We start from the raw sequence: 17245 nt of genomic DNA, 5'->3' as shown, positions 1-17245 counted from the left end.
TTTTCTGTGTAGCAGACACGAAATGCTGGAGGAACTCAGCAGGCCAGGCAGCATCTATGAAAAAGAGCACAGTTGATGAATCGGGCCGAGACCCTTCATCAGGACTGGAGAAAAAAAGAGGCAAAGTCAGAGTAAGAAGGTGGGGGAGGGGAGGAAGGAACACAAGGTGGTAGGTGATAGGTGAAACCAGAAAGTGGGGGGGGGGGGGTTAAGTAAGTTTTTCTGTGCGATTGGCTGCTCCTAGCTGGTTCTTTTTGAGTGATTGGTTGTTCAATCATCTTTGTGAAATCATGGTTGCTCAGATCCAGGGGATCCTTTGATCTAACCCCTTCAGGGCAGCCAATACTAGGAAGGAGCGCCCCTCAGCACGGAGATTGTCAAATCAGTTTTCTCTGCGCTTGGTTGGTGAGAACAACCATTTCACTGCGATTCAGGAGAACAGACCTCAAAAAGAGGATCTGGCGAACGTGCCTGAGGTAGCAAGAAAGCACTTCTCCACTTGTCGTCAGAGAAGGAAGGAGAAAATCACCAGATCATGTTTGACAAAGATGCTGGGGTTCTTTGAGGATGTGACTGTTAGAAAAGACAAAGGAAAACCAGCGGATGTGGTGCATTTGGATTTTTCAGGGCGTTCAGTAAGGTCCCATTTAGTCAACAGAAGGTTTGGAAACTCCAAAGTTCAGGAATGGAAAAATCTGCGGAAGGTGCCGGATACAATCGAGTCCACTGTCATTGCGCACATTCACATGGAGCGCTGCCACCAGGAGGCAGCATCCATCATCAGGGACCCCCACCACCCAGGCCATTCTCTCATATCATCGGGCAGGAGGTACAGGTCCCACACCACCAGGTTCAGCAACAGTTATTACCCCTCAGCCATCAGGCTCCTCAATCACTCACCTCAACTCGAAACTGACTCCACAACCTGCAGACTCACTTTCAAGGACTCTTTGCAACTCGTGGTCTCAGTACTTTTTATTTGTACTTTGATAAATGGCCAGTCTTTGTGAAGAGTTTTTAGTCCATCCTATGGTATTGCTTTACTTTCCTGTACGTGCTCTTACTGACTTGCAGTATACCTTGAAACTTGTTGTTCTGTACCAGCAGTACAATGCAAAAGATAAAATGTACTATAAATCACAATAATAAATAAATAGTGCAAAGAAAGAGCAAAGATAGTGTGCTTGTGTTCGTGGGATCATTGTCTATTCAGAAATCTGATGGTGGAGGGGGAAGAATCTGTTCTTAATGAGTTGAGTGTGGATTATCAGGCTTCTGTCCCTCGTCTTTGATGGTAACAGTGAGAAGAGGCATGTCCTGGGTGGTGGGGTTCTTAAGAATGGATGCCATGTGTGTATATAAAAAATAAATTTACACTAAACTTTGAGCAAAGTTAGAGCACAGAGCATTATGGGTAATGTGCTAACTTATGTATTGGGCCAGATGTAAAGAGTAGGAATAAACTAAAAACTCTCTGAAAAGTGAGTCACACAGGATCCAGGGCTTACGGTCCAACTCTTCACAATACATGTGGACAACTTGGGTGCAAGAACACATTGACATCACTCAGTAGATATCTGGATGTTAGCATAATTCAGGGAGATGAAGGTGATGCTGAGGTAGAAGATTGGATGTGACATTGGTGAATGACAGTGTTGGCTCTGTCCCTGACTCTACCAGAGATTCTGCAGACGCTAAACCCTCTTCCTTTTCAGTCTCACCCAACTGGCTCCACCTATCACCTAGCTTCTGCTTCCCCACCTTCTTATTCTGGCATCTTCCCCCTTTGTTTCCAGTCCTGATGAAGGGTCTCAGCCCAAAACATTGACTTTCTGTGATTTCTCCCTCTGCCTGTTTGTCCCACTATCCAACACATATTGGGCCAATGATAAGCTGCCCAGCACATAACCAGCACCAGCTTCCCTGCATCGAGGACATGTACATATATACAGAAAGATGCCAGAAAAAGGCCAGTAACATCATGATGGATACCACCCACCCTGCTCATGAACTGTTTGTCCCACTCCCATTGGGGGGAAGGCTATATAGCATCCACGCCAGGACCACCAGACTCAAAAACAGTTACTTCCCCAAGAAGTAAGGCTGATCAACACCTCCACCCACTAACGCACCCCTCCACATCCCCAACCCGCCCCTCCACACCCCCAATCACCACTACTTTATCATTCCCTGTCAGTCAGACACTCCTGTGTCTAATCGCACTTTATAGACATACAATCTGTCTGTGTATACAAGCTGCCTTATGTATTTATACTGCATTTTTAAAAATTATTACTGTGTCTTTATCTTATTGTGTGTTGTTGTGCTGCATTGGGTTTGGAGTAACAATTATCTCATTCTCCTTTACAATTATGTACTAGAAATGACATTAAACAGTCTTGAATCTGAAGGATGTTTTTTTTCCCAAAACTGTGCTGTTGTTGAGAGATTGTCAGCTTGTTCACATTGCTCCTGAGCTCATTGCTCACGTAGTGGGATGAAACGTTCACGTCATTGAAATGGATTCGTGTTCTAGGGGAGTCTCATCACTCAACACCAACACTGAAGTCAAGAGTGAATTAAATATGTATAGGCAGGGAGGGTTTTACATGCAACATTATAGCACAGTGCAAGGCCCCTTGGCTCACAATGTTGTGCCAAAGTTATAGAGTCATAGAGAAGTACAGCACAGTAACAGGCCCTTTGGCCCTTCTAGTCCATGCTGAGAACCATTTAATCTGTCTACTCCCATCGACATGCATCAGGACCATAGCCCTCCCTACCCTACCATCCATGTCCCAATCCAAGTTTCTCTTAAACATTGCAATCGAGCTCGCATGCACCACTTGTGCTGGCAGCTCATTCTACACTCTCAGGGCCCTCTGAGATAACCTACTGCAAAATCAAACTAATCCTTCCTTCCTGCATAGCCCAAACAACAGGAATTCTGCAGATGCTGGAAATTCAAGCAACACACATAAAAGTTGCTGGTGAACGCAGCAGGCCAGGCAGCATCTCTAGGAAGAGGTACAGTCGACGTTTCAGGCCGAGACCCTTCATCAGGACTAGACGAAGGGTCTCGGCCTGAAACGTCGACTGCACCTCTCCCTAGAGATGCTGCCTGGCCTGCTGCATTCACCAGCAACTTTTATGTGTGTTCCTACATAGCCCTCTCTTTTTCTATCATCCACGTGAGTCTCTTAAATGTCCCTAAAGTATCTGCCTCTACCTCCAGCACCACTAGCAGGGTGTTCCACACACTCAACACTCTCTGTGTGAAGAACTTGCTTTTGACATTTCCCCACCCCCAAACTTCCCTCCAATCACCTTAAAATGATGTCCCCTCATATTAGCCATTTCTGTCCAGGGGAAAAGTCTTTGTCTGGCCACTCTATCAATGCTTCTTATCACCTGACACTCCTCTATCAAGTCATGTCTTATCTTAACTTCACTCCAAAGAGAAAAGTCCTAGCCCACTCAGCCTAACCACATAAGACATGCTCTCTAATCCGAGCAGCATCCTGGTAAATCTCTTCTGCGCGAACAAGAGAACGGTTCTGTTGAAGGGCCTTGGCCCAAAACATCGACTGTTTACTCTTTTCTATAGATGCTGGCCTGGCCTGCTGAGATCCTCCAGCATTTTGTTTGTGTTTCTGCACCCTCTCTAAAGCTTCTATGTCCTTCCTATAATGGGCCAGCCAGAACCGAACACTGTTTTCCAAGTGTGGTCTAATCAGGGTTTTATAGAGCTGCCACATTACCTCGTGACTCTCAGACTCGAAAGTCGAGGCGCAGTGGCTGGAGACAGCAAATCTCTGCGAGCCCGTTGGGAAAGTCATAAACCCAGTGTCCGCAAGTCTGAGGCCCCCTGGAGGCCGGAGGCTGAAGACAGCCTGTCCTGGGGTTGCGGGACTGTGCTTGTGTGCGTGGGTGGCTGGCAGGGAGCAAAGGGGTGTTTTTGCTGTTGTTGTTTTGTTCCTTGTGCTCTGTGTTGTTCTGCCAAGCTCGGTGGGCATGCAGTGTTGGCACGAGAATGTGTGGTGACATTTGTGAGCTGGCCCCGGCACATGTTCAGATTGTGTTGGTCATGAATGCAAACAACACTTATCACTGTATGTTTAACGTATATGTGATAAATAAATGAATCTGAAGGATCCTGAAATATCTTTGGCAAGTAATATTGAGAGAGCAATTGATATTTGGAATACTGTGCCTGAGGGGGTGGTGCATTCATAAACAGTCACTACATTTAAAAGGCATTTAGACAGACGTTTAAATGTCACACTGTTAGGTGAAAGGTTTCAGTCTCCACTGAGTCAGAGAATTTGATTTGCCATTGTGTCCCTAATAAATAAAAAGATAAATGAAGTTCAAATATAAGGCTTTTGTCATTCATCTGAATGCATGTTTATCACTAAACAAACCAATTTACTACTCAGAAAGGAATAACAGGAGTTCTAAATTCAATCTCCTCAGAAGGTGTAGATGTGCTTTTTTGACAAGTGAGGAGGTGTTGTGGGTCCAGGTATGTTCAAAGGTTCAAAGCCACTGCTGTCGGTCCGCACCAGTTTACCTCAGTTTTGTCATTATTATTTTATCCTCAACGTTGGTCTGTTCACAGTGGATTTTTTATGTGGAGTAATTCCAAACTGAGAGCTCAATCAATTAATCATAATGTTTCAATTCAGTGACTATCTGATTAGCTTCTAACAGGATAAATATCAAATGATAAAGCTTTACTTGTCATATCGAAATATAGCGTGAAATGCATTATTTTCATCAAAAAAATCAGCGAGGATTGTGCTGGGCAAACAGCAAGTGTCACTGGCACTGACAGAGCATGTCCACAACTTCCTAACTCTTTGGAATGTGGGAGGGAACCAAAGCCCCCAAAGGAAACTCTCGCAGTCACAGGGAAAACATACAAACTCCTTACAGGGAGCAGTGGGAATTGAACCCCGATCGTCCAGCTGGTGTTGCAAAGTGGTTGTGAGATTAGTAAGTTGTGGGCATTCCATACTGGTGCTGGAAGTGTGGTGACATGTGGGGGCTGCCCCCAGAACACCCTTGGGCATTAACACAAACAACGCACTTCACTGTATGTTTCAATATTTCAACTTCAAGTTCAGTTTATTTGCATTCAACCGTAAACATGTATAGCACCAAACGAAACAACATTCCACAACACAATACATATAACTCACGCACAACACATAAAGTAATATTACCACAAATAAATTAACAAATAACGAGGTGCATCTATGACACAAGTTAAAAGTAAACAGTCTAATGGCACAGGCATGATGAGACCTGGGTGGTGAGAGGGAGTTCAGTAGCCTCATGGCCTGGGGGAAAAAGCTGTTTCCCATCCTAACAGTCCTTGTCCTACTGTTACAGTACCTCCTGCCTGACGGACGGATGGGAGGGATCCTTCACAACGTTAAGGGTCCTGTGTATGTAGCGCTCCTGATAAATATCTCTAATGGGTTGAAGAGAGACCCTGATGATCTCCTCAGCAGTCCTCACAATCCTTTGTGAGGACTTGTGATCAGATGGCTTGCAATTCCCGTGCAAGGCTGTGATACAGCTGGCCAGGACAGCTCCTGTAAGACGTAGTTAGAATGGGGTGGGGGGGTGGGGGATATTGCTCACCTCAATCTCCTCACGAAATAGAGATGCTGCTGTGCTTTCTTGACTAAAGAGATGCTGGCGAGGGCCAGGCGAGATCACCTATGATGTGCACTCCCAGAAACTGGGTGCTTCCAACTCTCTCCTCAGAGAAAACATTTAAAATCAGCATCAGATTTAATGTCACTGGCATATGTTGTGAAACTTATTGTATTGCAGCAGCAGTACATTAAAATACATAATAATAAAAACTATAAATTACATTAAGAATATATACTGTATATATAAAAAGTAATGTCAAAAAACAGGAAAAAAAGAACACAGAAGGGAGGTTTCATGGGTTCTTGGACCATTCAGAAAACTGATGGCAGAGGAGAAGAAGCTGTTTCTAAAGCAGTGCAAGTATGTGTCTTCAAGCTCCTGTACCTCCTCCTTGATGTATGCAGTAGGATGTTGGAGATCTTTTGCCAGTCTGTTGTAGCGAGTGCAATCTTCTTTGCGGCTTTACGCTGGGGGAGCAGCACCAGTGCTGGTGATGCAAAATGACTAAATAAACCCATCAAAAAGGCTGGATCTGTCCTTAACTACAACCTGGACTCTTGAGTTAGTGGTGGAGAGGAGGTCACTAAACAAACTGTTATCCATATTGGACAATCTGGCACATCCTCTCCATGACCTTCTGAATAAGCAGTGGAGCACCCTTTCAAACAGAGTCATTCAGCTCTGCCGTCACAAGGATTGTTACAGAAAATCTTTCCTACCAAATGCAATAAGCACATACAACAGTTCATCTCTGTGTAAAAGGAAAACTCACATTATAGTACAATATTGATGTCAATAGTGATTACTGCTTCTCCATTCCAGCTCCTTAGTTTTTGCGACATTGAGAGAGTGGTTTGTAATCCAAAAGCCTAACAGTACATAACACCAGGCTCAAGGTCAATTTCTTCCCCACTGTTATCAAACTATTGAATGGTTCCCTCGCACAATGAGATGGATTTTTAACCTCACAGTCCACCATTATGATCTTGCACCTTATTTTTTACCTGCACTTACTTTCTCTGGAGCTGTTACACTTCATTCTGCATCTGTTACTGTTTTCCCTTGCTCTACCTCAGTCATTTGATTTGTATGAACAGCATGCAAGCTTTTCCACTGTACCTCGGTACATGTGACAATGATAAATCTAAACCTATGTTCTATCTTTCAAACTGTCAGAAAACACATCATTTAGTGGGAGGTTCCCTTTGTAAACAGCTTTTCTCCAAAGGCGGAACAAACACAACAGCCAAATGACCTAATTCTGTTCCTATTGTCTTATGGCCTGTTTGTCTTGTAGTCGATAATAAACCAAATGGAATTTCAACAATGAAAGAGGCCCATCTAGTCTGTGCAAAACCATTTAAACTGCCTAGTTCCATCGACCTGATAAATTTTGCTTGGCAAGTGACAAGTGTCTCTCCCTGTCACCATCTTATTCTCCTTTACAGGTTTCGACCTTGGGGGCCACACTGGAGTGTCGATGCCTGCTTCGCAAGATGGGCGACTGCCTACCCTGCCACACCAATACACCCACAAGGAGTTTCGGCTGTGTCCTCCCAAGCCCTTTGCTTCCCAGCAGGAATTCTCAGCGCCTGCATCCTGCCCAGCCTCGCTCTCCATCACTCCAGTGCCTTCGTACTGCAGCAGCAGCCAGGAGACCCTCAGCCTGGAGACTGAAGGTACGCCGTTGGCCTGGCTTCTTCTCTGCCTGTACTCGTTCGGTGCAACTGTTGTGTGCAGAACATAGAGAGCTCCACAGAACTCTGGTTAGATAGCACACAGCGTACTGTGTTCATTTCTGGTTGCCTTATTATAGGAAGGATGTGGAAGCTTTAGAGAGAGTGCTGAGGATATTTACCAGGATGCTGCCTGAGTTAACCGCACTTGGGGTATTGTCTATAGTTCTGGTATCTCATTATAGAAAGGATTTGGAAGCTTTAGAGAGGATGCAGAGGAGATTTTCCAGGATGCTGCCTGGATTAGAGAGCATGTCGTATGTAGGTAGGTTGAGAGAGCTAAGATGTTTCTCCTTGGAGTGAAGGAGGATGAGAGGTGACTTGATAGAGGTGTACAAGATGATAAGAGGCATTGATAGAGTGGACAGCCAGAGACTTTTTCCCAGAGTGGAAATGACTAATAAAAGTGGACATAACTTTAAGATGATTGGAGGAAAGTATCCTCCCAGAGGACCACAACTTTGTTGTAGGGTTTGGGGGCTTGCATGCCTCAATGAACCAAAGAGCTATGTTGGCTGGAGTCCATGCCTTGTGCCCTGACTCTTGGTAGGGTGACCCATGCTAAACAGGTCATAGGGTAGAGGCCAGACTATGAGTGGTCCAGCAGTCCTCCGGGTTCGGGGGTTCAGCTCTGAGCTAACAACCCTGACTGGGGGGAAAAAGTTCCAGAAACAGCAATGAATTATCCTTTTACATCTGAGTGCAACGGTATTCCTGAGTCTCCTCCCAGGACTTGTGTGACTGATAGTAGTGAAAAATGAGAAGAAGCTACAGACATGACGAAGGAAGCCCTGAACACTGCCAAGGACAGACAGACATTCCTGCCCTAAACATCAGTGGCATAACGGGGGGTACAGGATGAAAGTATAGGGGGGAAGACAGAAGTAGGTTTTTTTAACACAGAGAATGGTGTTTCCATGAAGCACACTGCCGGGATGGTGATAAAGGCAGATACTTTGAAGACATTTAAGAAACTTTTAGGAAGGCAGATGGATGTCTGCAGAACAGAGATCTGTGTGGGAGGGAAGGGTTAGATTGATCTTGGAGTAAGTTAAAGGGTCAGGACAACATTGTGAAGCCACAGGGCTGTACTGTAATGTTCTATGTTCTATGATGTAAAATCAGGACAGTGAGTGACTTCGAGGACAGCCTGCAGATGGAGAGATTCACCCGGAACTTGCGTGAATTTACAATTTTACAATGACCAATGAACCTACCAACTGGTAGGTCTTTGCACTGTGGGAAGAAACCGGAGCACCCAGAGAAAACCCATGCCATCACAGGGAGAACATACAAACGCCTTACAAGCAGCAGTGGGAATTGAACTCGGGTTTTACAGGAGCTGCTACACTTTATTCGGCATTGTTATTGTTTTACCTTGTTCTACCTCAATGCACTGTGTAATGATCTGATCTGTATGAACAGTATATAAGACAAGTTTTTCACTGTACATGTGACTATAATAACCCTTCCAATTCCAATAAACCTGTATAAGTCCACCCCTCAGCGTACTTCTCTCCACGGGAAATATCTGCAGCCAGGACACCTCCATGTGCCAGGAACCGGTGGATAGTGAGGCAGATCTGAGTGACGAAAATGGCAGTTTGATTTATTTAGAGATACTGCACAGTGACAGACCCTTCTGGTCCAACGAGTCACACCATGTGACCAAGTAACCTATAACCCAGGCCATGCCCTCTAGTTGGTGCTGCCAACAGGAAGAAGGTACAGGAGCCTCAAGACTCATACCACCAGGTTCAGGAGCAGTTGTTACCTCTCAACCATCAGGCTCTTGAACCAGAGGGGATAACTTCACCCAACATCACTCACCACAACACTGAACTGTGCCCACAACCTATGGACTGACTTTCAAGGACTCGTCATCTTATACTCTTCATATTTGTTGCTTATTTATTTATTATTTTTCTGTTTTGCTTTGCACAGTTCGTTGCCTTTTGCACTTTGCTTGTCTGTCCTGTTGGTGCGGTCTTTCATTGATTCTATTACGTTTCTGGGATTTACTGAGTATGCCCCCAAGAAAATGAATCTCGAGGTTGTATATGGTGACATATACTGAATGTACTTTGATAATAAATTTACTTTGAATTCTAATTATTAACTAACATGTCATGGGTGACTTTGGGTGGGATAGTATGGGAGGTGGGGTGGGTTGTTTTCTGCAGTGTGGAGTAACTGTAATGACATTCTGGTCGTCAGAGCCTGAAATTAAAAGACTTGCTGATAGTTCGGAAGGTGTTGAAAGATCACATCAACAAAACAGTCAAGTTGGCACCTTGGTGCAGGAGCAGGTAATGCCGAGTGGCCTGTTTTCATACTAAATCCATCTGTGACTCCCCTGTGGCTATATGGCAAAGGGGAGGAAGCTTTTCCCACACTCATCATCTTAGGAACAGCTTCTTCTGAATTGATTTTATTTCTTACATACTTTGTATAAGTGAGGAGTAAAAACCTTAACGGTGCGTCTCCATCTGAATGTGCAAATTATAGTAAATTGTAATAAATCGTGTGTACAGTAAGATATACAACAGGACAGTCACTATAGCTTAGAGATGCAATTGTGTCAGCATGAATTAATCAGTCTGATGGCCTGGTGGAAGAAGCTGTCCCGGAGCCTGTGGGTCTTGGCTTTAATGCTGTAGTACCGTTTCCCAGATGGTAGCAGCTGGAACAGTTTGTGGTTGGCGTGACCAGGCAAGATGCAACCCAGGCTACTGTGGGAAGCGAGAGAGGAGATTGCTGAGCCTCTGGCAATGATCTTTGCATCATCAATAGGGACGGGAGAGGTTCTGGAGGATTGGAGGGTTGCGGATGTTGTTCCCTTATTCAAGAAAGGGAGTAGCGATAGCCCAGGAAATTATAGACCAGTGAGTCTTACTTCAGTGGTTGGTAAGTTGATGGAGAAGATCCTGAGAGGCAGGATTTATGAACATTTGGAGAGGCATAATATGATTATGAATAGTCAGCATAGCTTTGTGAAAGGCAAGTCGTGCCTTACGAGCCTGATTGAATTTTTTGAGGATGTGACTAAACACATTGATGGAGGTACCGCTGTAGATGTAGTGTATATGGATTTCAGCAACGCATTTGATAAGGTACCCCATGCCAGGCTTATTGATAAAGTAAGGAGGCATGGGATCCAAGGGGACATTGCTTTGTGGATCCAGAATTGGCTTGCCCACAGAAGGCAAAGAGTGGTAGCAGACAGGTTATATTCTGCATGGAGGTCGGTGACAAGTGGTGTGCCTCAGGGATCTGTATTGGGACCCCTACTCTTTGTGATTTTTATAAATGACCTGGATAAGGAAGTGGAGGGATGGGTTAGTAAATTTGCTGATGACACAAAGGTTGGGGATGTTGTGGATAATGTGGAGGGCTGTCAGAGGTTACAGCAGGACATCGATAGGATGCAAAACTGGGCTGAGAAGTGGCAGATGGAATTCAACCCAGATAAGTGTGAGGTGGTTCATTTTGGTGGGTCAAATATGATAGCAGAATATAGCATTAATGATAAGACTTGTGGCAGTGTGGAGGATCAGAGGGATCTTGGGGTCCGAGTCCATAGGACACTCAAAGCTGCTGTGCAGGGTGACTCTGTGATTAAGAAGGTATACGGTGTATTGGCCTTCATCAATCGTGGCATTGAGTTTAGGAGCCGAGAGGTAATGTTGCAGCTATATAGGACCCTGGTCAGACCCCACTTGGAGTACTGTACTCAGTTCTGGTCACCTCACTACAGGAAGGACGTAGAAACTATAGAAAGGGTGCAGAGGAGATTTACCAGGACGTTGCCTAGATTGGGGAGCATGCCTTATGAGAATAGGCTGAGTGAACTCGGCCTTTTCCCCTTGGAGCGACAGAGGATGAGAGGTGACCTGATAGAGGTGTGTAAGATGATGAGAGGCATTGATCGTGTGGATAGTCAGAGGCTTTTTCCAGGGCTGAAATGGCTAACACGAGAGGACACAGGTTTAAGGTGCTTGGAAGTAGGTACAGAGGAGACATCAGGGGTAAGTTTTTTTACACAGAGAGTGGTGAGTGTGTGGAATGGGCTGCCGGTAATGGTGGTGGAGGCAGATACGATAGGGTCCTTTAAGAGACTCCTGGATAGGTACATGGAGCTTAGAAAAATAGGGGGCTGTGCTTAACCCTAGGTAATTTCTAAGGTAGGGACATGTTTGGCACAGCATTGTGGGCTGAAGGGCCTGTATTGTGCTGAAGGTTTTCTATGTTTCTATGTTTCACACCTCAGCCCCAGAGGAACAACGTTTCATTTAGCTGTAGACATGTCTGTGGTTAAATGACAATTACCTTGAGCTTGATAAATACATAAATCCCAGCATGTATTTACAATATAAACCACATTATAACAAGTGGTTTAAAGTATTTACAGTGCAGTGCAGTGACAGGGGTAATAAATAGAGGGTGTGGGGGAAACTAGAATGGTTGATCAGACCTGGTGGAAGAAGCTTTTAAAATGGCATAAAGTTTTTATTTTATTAGGCCTGTAGCGCATTCTAAAAGGGAGCTTTTGGGAAAGACTGTTTGTTGGGTGAGTAGTGTCCACTTGGTCCCATCAGATTGTCATAGCTGCAGGGTGGGGGAATCGTGGGGATGAGCTCCCACTCCTGATTGAACGTGCACCTCAATGTTCTCTGGCAACCAAGACCAGCTCCTGGTCTTCATGCGTGGCTTAACGACTAACCCAGCAGAATTGTTTCTGCTGACAGAAACAATAGGTGAAAAGTTTAAGGGGAACATGAGGGTAAGCTTCTTCACTCAAGGTTTGTGAGAGTGTGGAACAAGCTGCCAGCACAAACTCACAAGTGCGAACTTGATTTCAACATTTAAGAGAAGTTTGGATAGGTACATGGATGGTAGGAGTATGGAGGGCTATAGGTCTGGTGCAGGTCAGTGGGATTAGATAGTTTAAATGGGTCGGCACATACCAGATGGGCCAAATGGCCTGTTTCTGTGCAGTACTTCTCTGTGATTCTAAGGAGCAAAGTGGGTTACTGGCACCTTAAAACCACTCGCTTCAGACAATGGGCTTGTCAGCACTAGATGGCAGCTCATCTAGGAGAATGAAAACTTTGATCTCAAACATCCGCTGCCTTGTGGCTCTACCTACTCATGGGGAAGACTTCAGGAGTAAATCACGAGGGAAAAATCCAAAGCTGGAGTCCCTAAGGCAGTCATACATTGCGGTTAATTGCTACTGACAACTCCTCTAGCGCCACTGGTGCCAAACTGTATCAGTATCTGCTGTTCCTTTGGATTCATCGGCTGTGCGGAGAGGAGAAGCCTGCTGCATAGGCAACAGCTCTGTCTCCATCTCATACTGACCTGACTTGCATGTCACGTAGACGGCGAGGTCACATCATCCATTGTCAACCCCGACCGACAGAAAGCCTCAGTATCCGCAATGATTTTTCCTGTTCGTTTCTTTTCCTGGACATATACAGTCTGCAGTGATGGTAGACTGTTCTACCTCTTATATTTTATTCCCTAACCTCTGAAGACAAGCATGCCTTCTTCACCAGCCTATCCATCTGTGTTGGCACTTTCAGGGAACTTGGACACCAACATGTTGAACATTCGTCAACTATTTACTGTACGTGTCCCACCTCTGTTCATCAACCCTCCACAGATCCCCACCATTTACTGTACGTGTCCCACCTCTGTTCATCAACCCTCCACAGATCCCCACCATTTACTGTACATGTTCCACCTCTGTTCATCAACCCTCCACAGATCCCCACCATTTACTGTACATGTTCCACCTCTGTTCATCAACCCTCCACAGATCCCCACCATTTACTGTACATGTTCCACCTCTGTTCATCAACCCTCCACAGATCCCCACCATTTACTGTACGTGTTCCACCTCTGTTCATCAACCCTCCACAGATCCCCACCATTTACTGTACGTGTCCCACCTCTGTTCATCAACCCTCCACAGATCCCCACCATTTACTGTACATGTCCCACCTCTGTTCATCAACCCTCCACAGATCCCCACCATTTACTGTACGTGTCCCACCTCTGTTCATCAACCCTCTACAGATCCCCACCATTTACTGTACGTGTCCCACTTCTGTTCATCAACCCTCCACAGATCCCCACCATTTACTGTACGTGTCCCACCTCTGTTCATCAACCCTCCACAGATCCCCACCATTTACTGTACGTGTCCCACCTCTGTTCATCAACCCTCCACAGATCCCCACCATTTACTGTACATGTCCCACTTCTGTTCATCAACCCTCCACAGATCCCCACCATTTACTGTACGTGTCCCACCTCTGTTCATCAACCCTTCACAGATCCCCACCATTTACTGTACATGTTCCACCTCTGTTCAACATAAGAACATAAGAAATAGGAGCAGGAGTAGGCCATTCAGCCCATTGACCCTGCCCCGCCATTCAATAAGATCATGGCTGATCTGTCCGTAAACTCAGCACCATCTACCTGCCTTTTCCCCATAACCTTTAATTCCCCTACCATGTAAAAATCTTTCTAACTGTATCTTAAAGGAAAAGGGGAAGCACAACGAGATCTAGGTGTTCTTGTACATCAGTCACTGAAAGCAAGCATGCAAGTACAGCAGGCAGTGAAGAAAGCTAATGGCATGCTGGCCTTCATAACAAGGGGAATTGAGTATAAGAGCAAAGAGGTCCTTCTGCAGCTGTACAGGGCCCTGGTGAGACCACACCTGGAGTACTGTGTGTAGTTTTGGTCTCCAAATTTGAGGAAGGACATTCTTGCTATTGAGAGAGTGCAGCGTAGGTTCACAAGGTTAATTCCTGGGATGGCGGGACTGTCATATGTTGAAAGATTGGAGCGACTGGGCTTGTATACTCTGGAATTCAAGGGCTGAATGGCCTACTCTTGCACCTATTGTCTATTGTCTATTAAATATATTTAGTGAAGAAGCCTCAACTGCTTCCCTGGGCAGAGTGTTCCACAGATTCATCACTACTCTAGCTCACTCGACCAATCCTCAGAAGATTTGCTCTTTAATCCAGGCAGCATTCTGGTAAATCTCCTCTGTCGATGAGGCGAACTGATACAATACTCTGTGCACAGAGTTTTATAGAGTTGTCTATATATATTAGACATAAGTTTATATAGAGAAGTTTATATGTATAGTGAATATACTTACATATGATATATAAATATATATTACACAAATTCATATGTATAAGAAGGAGAGAATCAAATTACATCTCAATGGAAAGGAGGATAGAAACAATGGTTCAAATAGCTCATTGCTGGTAGCTATCAGCACCGGTGTTCTGTGTGCATTCGTGTGTGCTCAGTGTCAGGGCCAGAGGTTGAGGTGATACCTCTTAGCGCCAGAGAGGTGAAGTCACTGGTGAATCTCCCTCTTCTGTTGCTGGAGTAGGTCCGCAGGTTAAATCATCCATCCAGAGACTCCTCTCATTTCTGCCTCAACATCTGCTGCAAGGCCCCCGGGACACAACTGTGCCCACAGGCATTCAGAGAGCTGGCCAGGGTTTCAATAAGGTACCTTTCAGTTTTGTGCAGAGCTAATCATCTTCACTATACAGTATCTTCAAAGTTCTGACGTTTCCGCATTCCACCTGGTCCCGCTGGCAATTTTTGTTTAATTTTGCCTTCAGTCTTGTCAATTTTAAAAATAATAATCACCCATTTTTGGGAACCATCGCATTCAGAACCAGATTTAATATCACTGGCGTATGTTGTGAAATTTACTATTTTGCGGCAACAGTACATTGCAGCGGATAATAATACAAAAATACAAATTACAAAAAGTATATATAAATTAAATTAAGTAGTGCAAAAGAGAGCTAGATATAGTAAAGTAGTGTCCTATAACACTGCTTAAATGCATTATGTACTTCTCTACAAAATTATTGTCAGAACTTTCGAGTATAGCTTTTTAAATGTTGTTTCAGGGAGCTAAATGCAAATAAGAGTCAGCCATCTCGAATTAATCCCCCCCGCCCCCAACTCCATTGCCGAGACGTCGATACAATGAAATATTGCGACAAGACTGTTTCCCCTCGGCCAGCCCCCGCCGGCGTGGTGATGTACAGACGGGGCGAAAGATCCCGCGTCCTCCCGCACGCCTGTCTCGGCGAGAAGGACCGGCGACACTCGTGCGCGGATCTCCTGCTGCAGTGCACCACAATGCAGCGGCTGTTAGAACGGCCGGCCACACTCCGGACCCGGCTCCGTTACTGAGCGGTGGCGTGTGAGGCTCTCTCCTTCATCTTGAGTATATCGTACAGTGATAACCGGTGTCGTCTGCGTAATAATATTAACCATGTAGACCGCGCTGAAAGCCGTACGCTTTATGCTGTGATTCCGATATTACTGTCTCCGGTTCCGAATTCAGAATCAGTCCTTGAATGTTTGTGTTCATGTTGGCAAAGCTCGAATTTGTTACCCCAGTGTTTGGGTTATGTGTAAAACATTCTGACATTTGTACCAATTAATTTAAAGCATTTTAGTACGTTTTCTGACAATTGGTTAATTAGTCCGGGTTTGCAGCCTGCTGTTTTTGAGGTCTCTATTCCGGAAACGCGAAGCTTGAAGTTATTCGAAAGAGCGAATTGGGTGAGGGAGAAATTCTCTGCTGGCCGGCAAGTTTGGTACCGGGCAGACTGGCAGAGCCTTCTGGTTTGGAGGGAGAGGGAGAGAAATCAGCGAACGAGTCAAGACGGGGTGCTGGTAATCAGGAGCTGGATTATAGAGCAACTGGTAATTGGTTAGTTGGTACAGTATAGACCGTTCAACTGGGAGATGTTTGAACAAAATCCACTTCAAGGGTTTCTCGTGTCGTGGGGTAGGCTGTAAGAACTGAAAGGCCCCGTCCTGTCCCTGGAATGTGAACATCACAGGTTTGATGAATTTAATCAATGAAGTTTTTAATTTGTTTAAAAAGCGTGCCAAACAAAACGCCAGCATGGATGACTGTACCGCCCTGATTTGTAATGGGTGCAGAGCTGTCTGCGTGGAGTTTGCTTCACCCAGTGAGTGAGCTGTACCTGACTGTTAGGTCTATCAGTCAGAATTGTACAGTACACAGCACAGAAACTGGCCGTTCAGCCCAAATCATCCATGCCAACCGTCCCATTTGCCTACATTTGGCCCATATCCCTCTCAACCTTTCCAGTCCTTGTGCTTGGCCCAGAGATGGTCTGGTGTGTGCACCTTCTAATGAAGGGTCTCGACCCAAAACGTTGACTGTTTATTCCCCTCCATTGATGCTGCCTGACCTGCTGAGTTCCTCCAACTTTCTGTGCATCTTGCTCTGGATTTCCAGTGTCTGCAGGATCTCAGAATCACATTTATTATCACTGATATGAGTCATGAAATGTTGTTTTGTAGCTGCAGTACAGTGCATGATGTAAAGTTACTGTTACAATAAGGAATATAAAAAGATAAACAAGTAGTGCCAAAAGAGAGCAAAATAGCAAGGTAATGCTCATGGTTTTATGAACCACCCAGAAATATGATGGGGAAGGGGAAGATGCTGTTCTTAAAATGTTGAGTGTGGGTCCTCAGACTCCTCTGTGATGGGAGAGCTTTCACCGGCTGGATGGGAGAGCTTGCAGTGGCTGGTGAGGGTGCTTCCTGAGGGTGCTGCTTTTCTGAGGCATCGCCTTTTGGAGATGTCCTCAATGGTGGCGAGGCTAGTGCCCGTGATGGAACTGACTGAATTTACAGCCTTCATATCAGACAGCCGACATAACCAATCAGAATGCTTCCTAAGCTGCATCTGTAGATTCATGCCACCGTCTGTAAGTAGTTTGTACATTATCTCT

At 45.2% G+C, this 17245-nt stretch overlaps 1 protein-coding gene across 5 annotated transcripts in view; it reads left to right on the top strand.

Annotated features, from left to right (window-relative positions):
• LOC134351452 (anoctamin-4-like) overlaps positions 1–17245 on the top strand; it is a 226299-nt gene that overhangs the window by 45761 nt on the left and 163293 nt on the right. For 4 of the 5 annotated variants that reach the window (XM_063057598.1, XM_063057597.1, XM_063057595.1 and 1 more), the window contains exon 3: positions 7119–7349. In XM_063057598.1, the coding sequence (XP_062913668.1) occupies positions 7119–7349 (231 nt within the window). Of the gene's footprint in view, positions 1–7118; positions 7350–15577; positions 15670–17245 lie in introns of those variants that run through there. The other variant, XM_063057600.1, reaches the window with a different exon arrangement.

This window comes from Mobula hypostoma, chromosome 9 (assembly GCF_963921235.1).
Source record: "Mobula hypostoma chromosome 9, sMobHyp1.1, whole genome shotgun sequence".
Classification (NCBI taxonomy): Eukaryota; Metazoa; Chordata; class Chondrichthyes; order Myliobatiformes; family Myliobatidae; genus Mobula; species Mobula hypostoma.
Note: the sequence above shows the minus strand (reverse complement) of the source record. Positions and strands in the feature narration are given on the sequence as shown.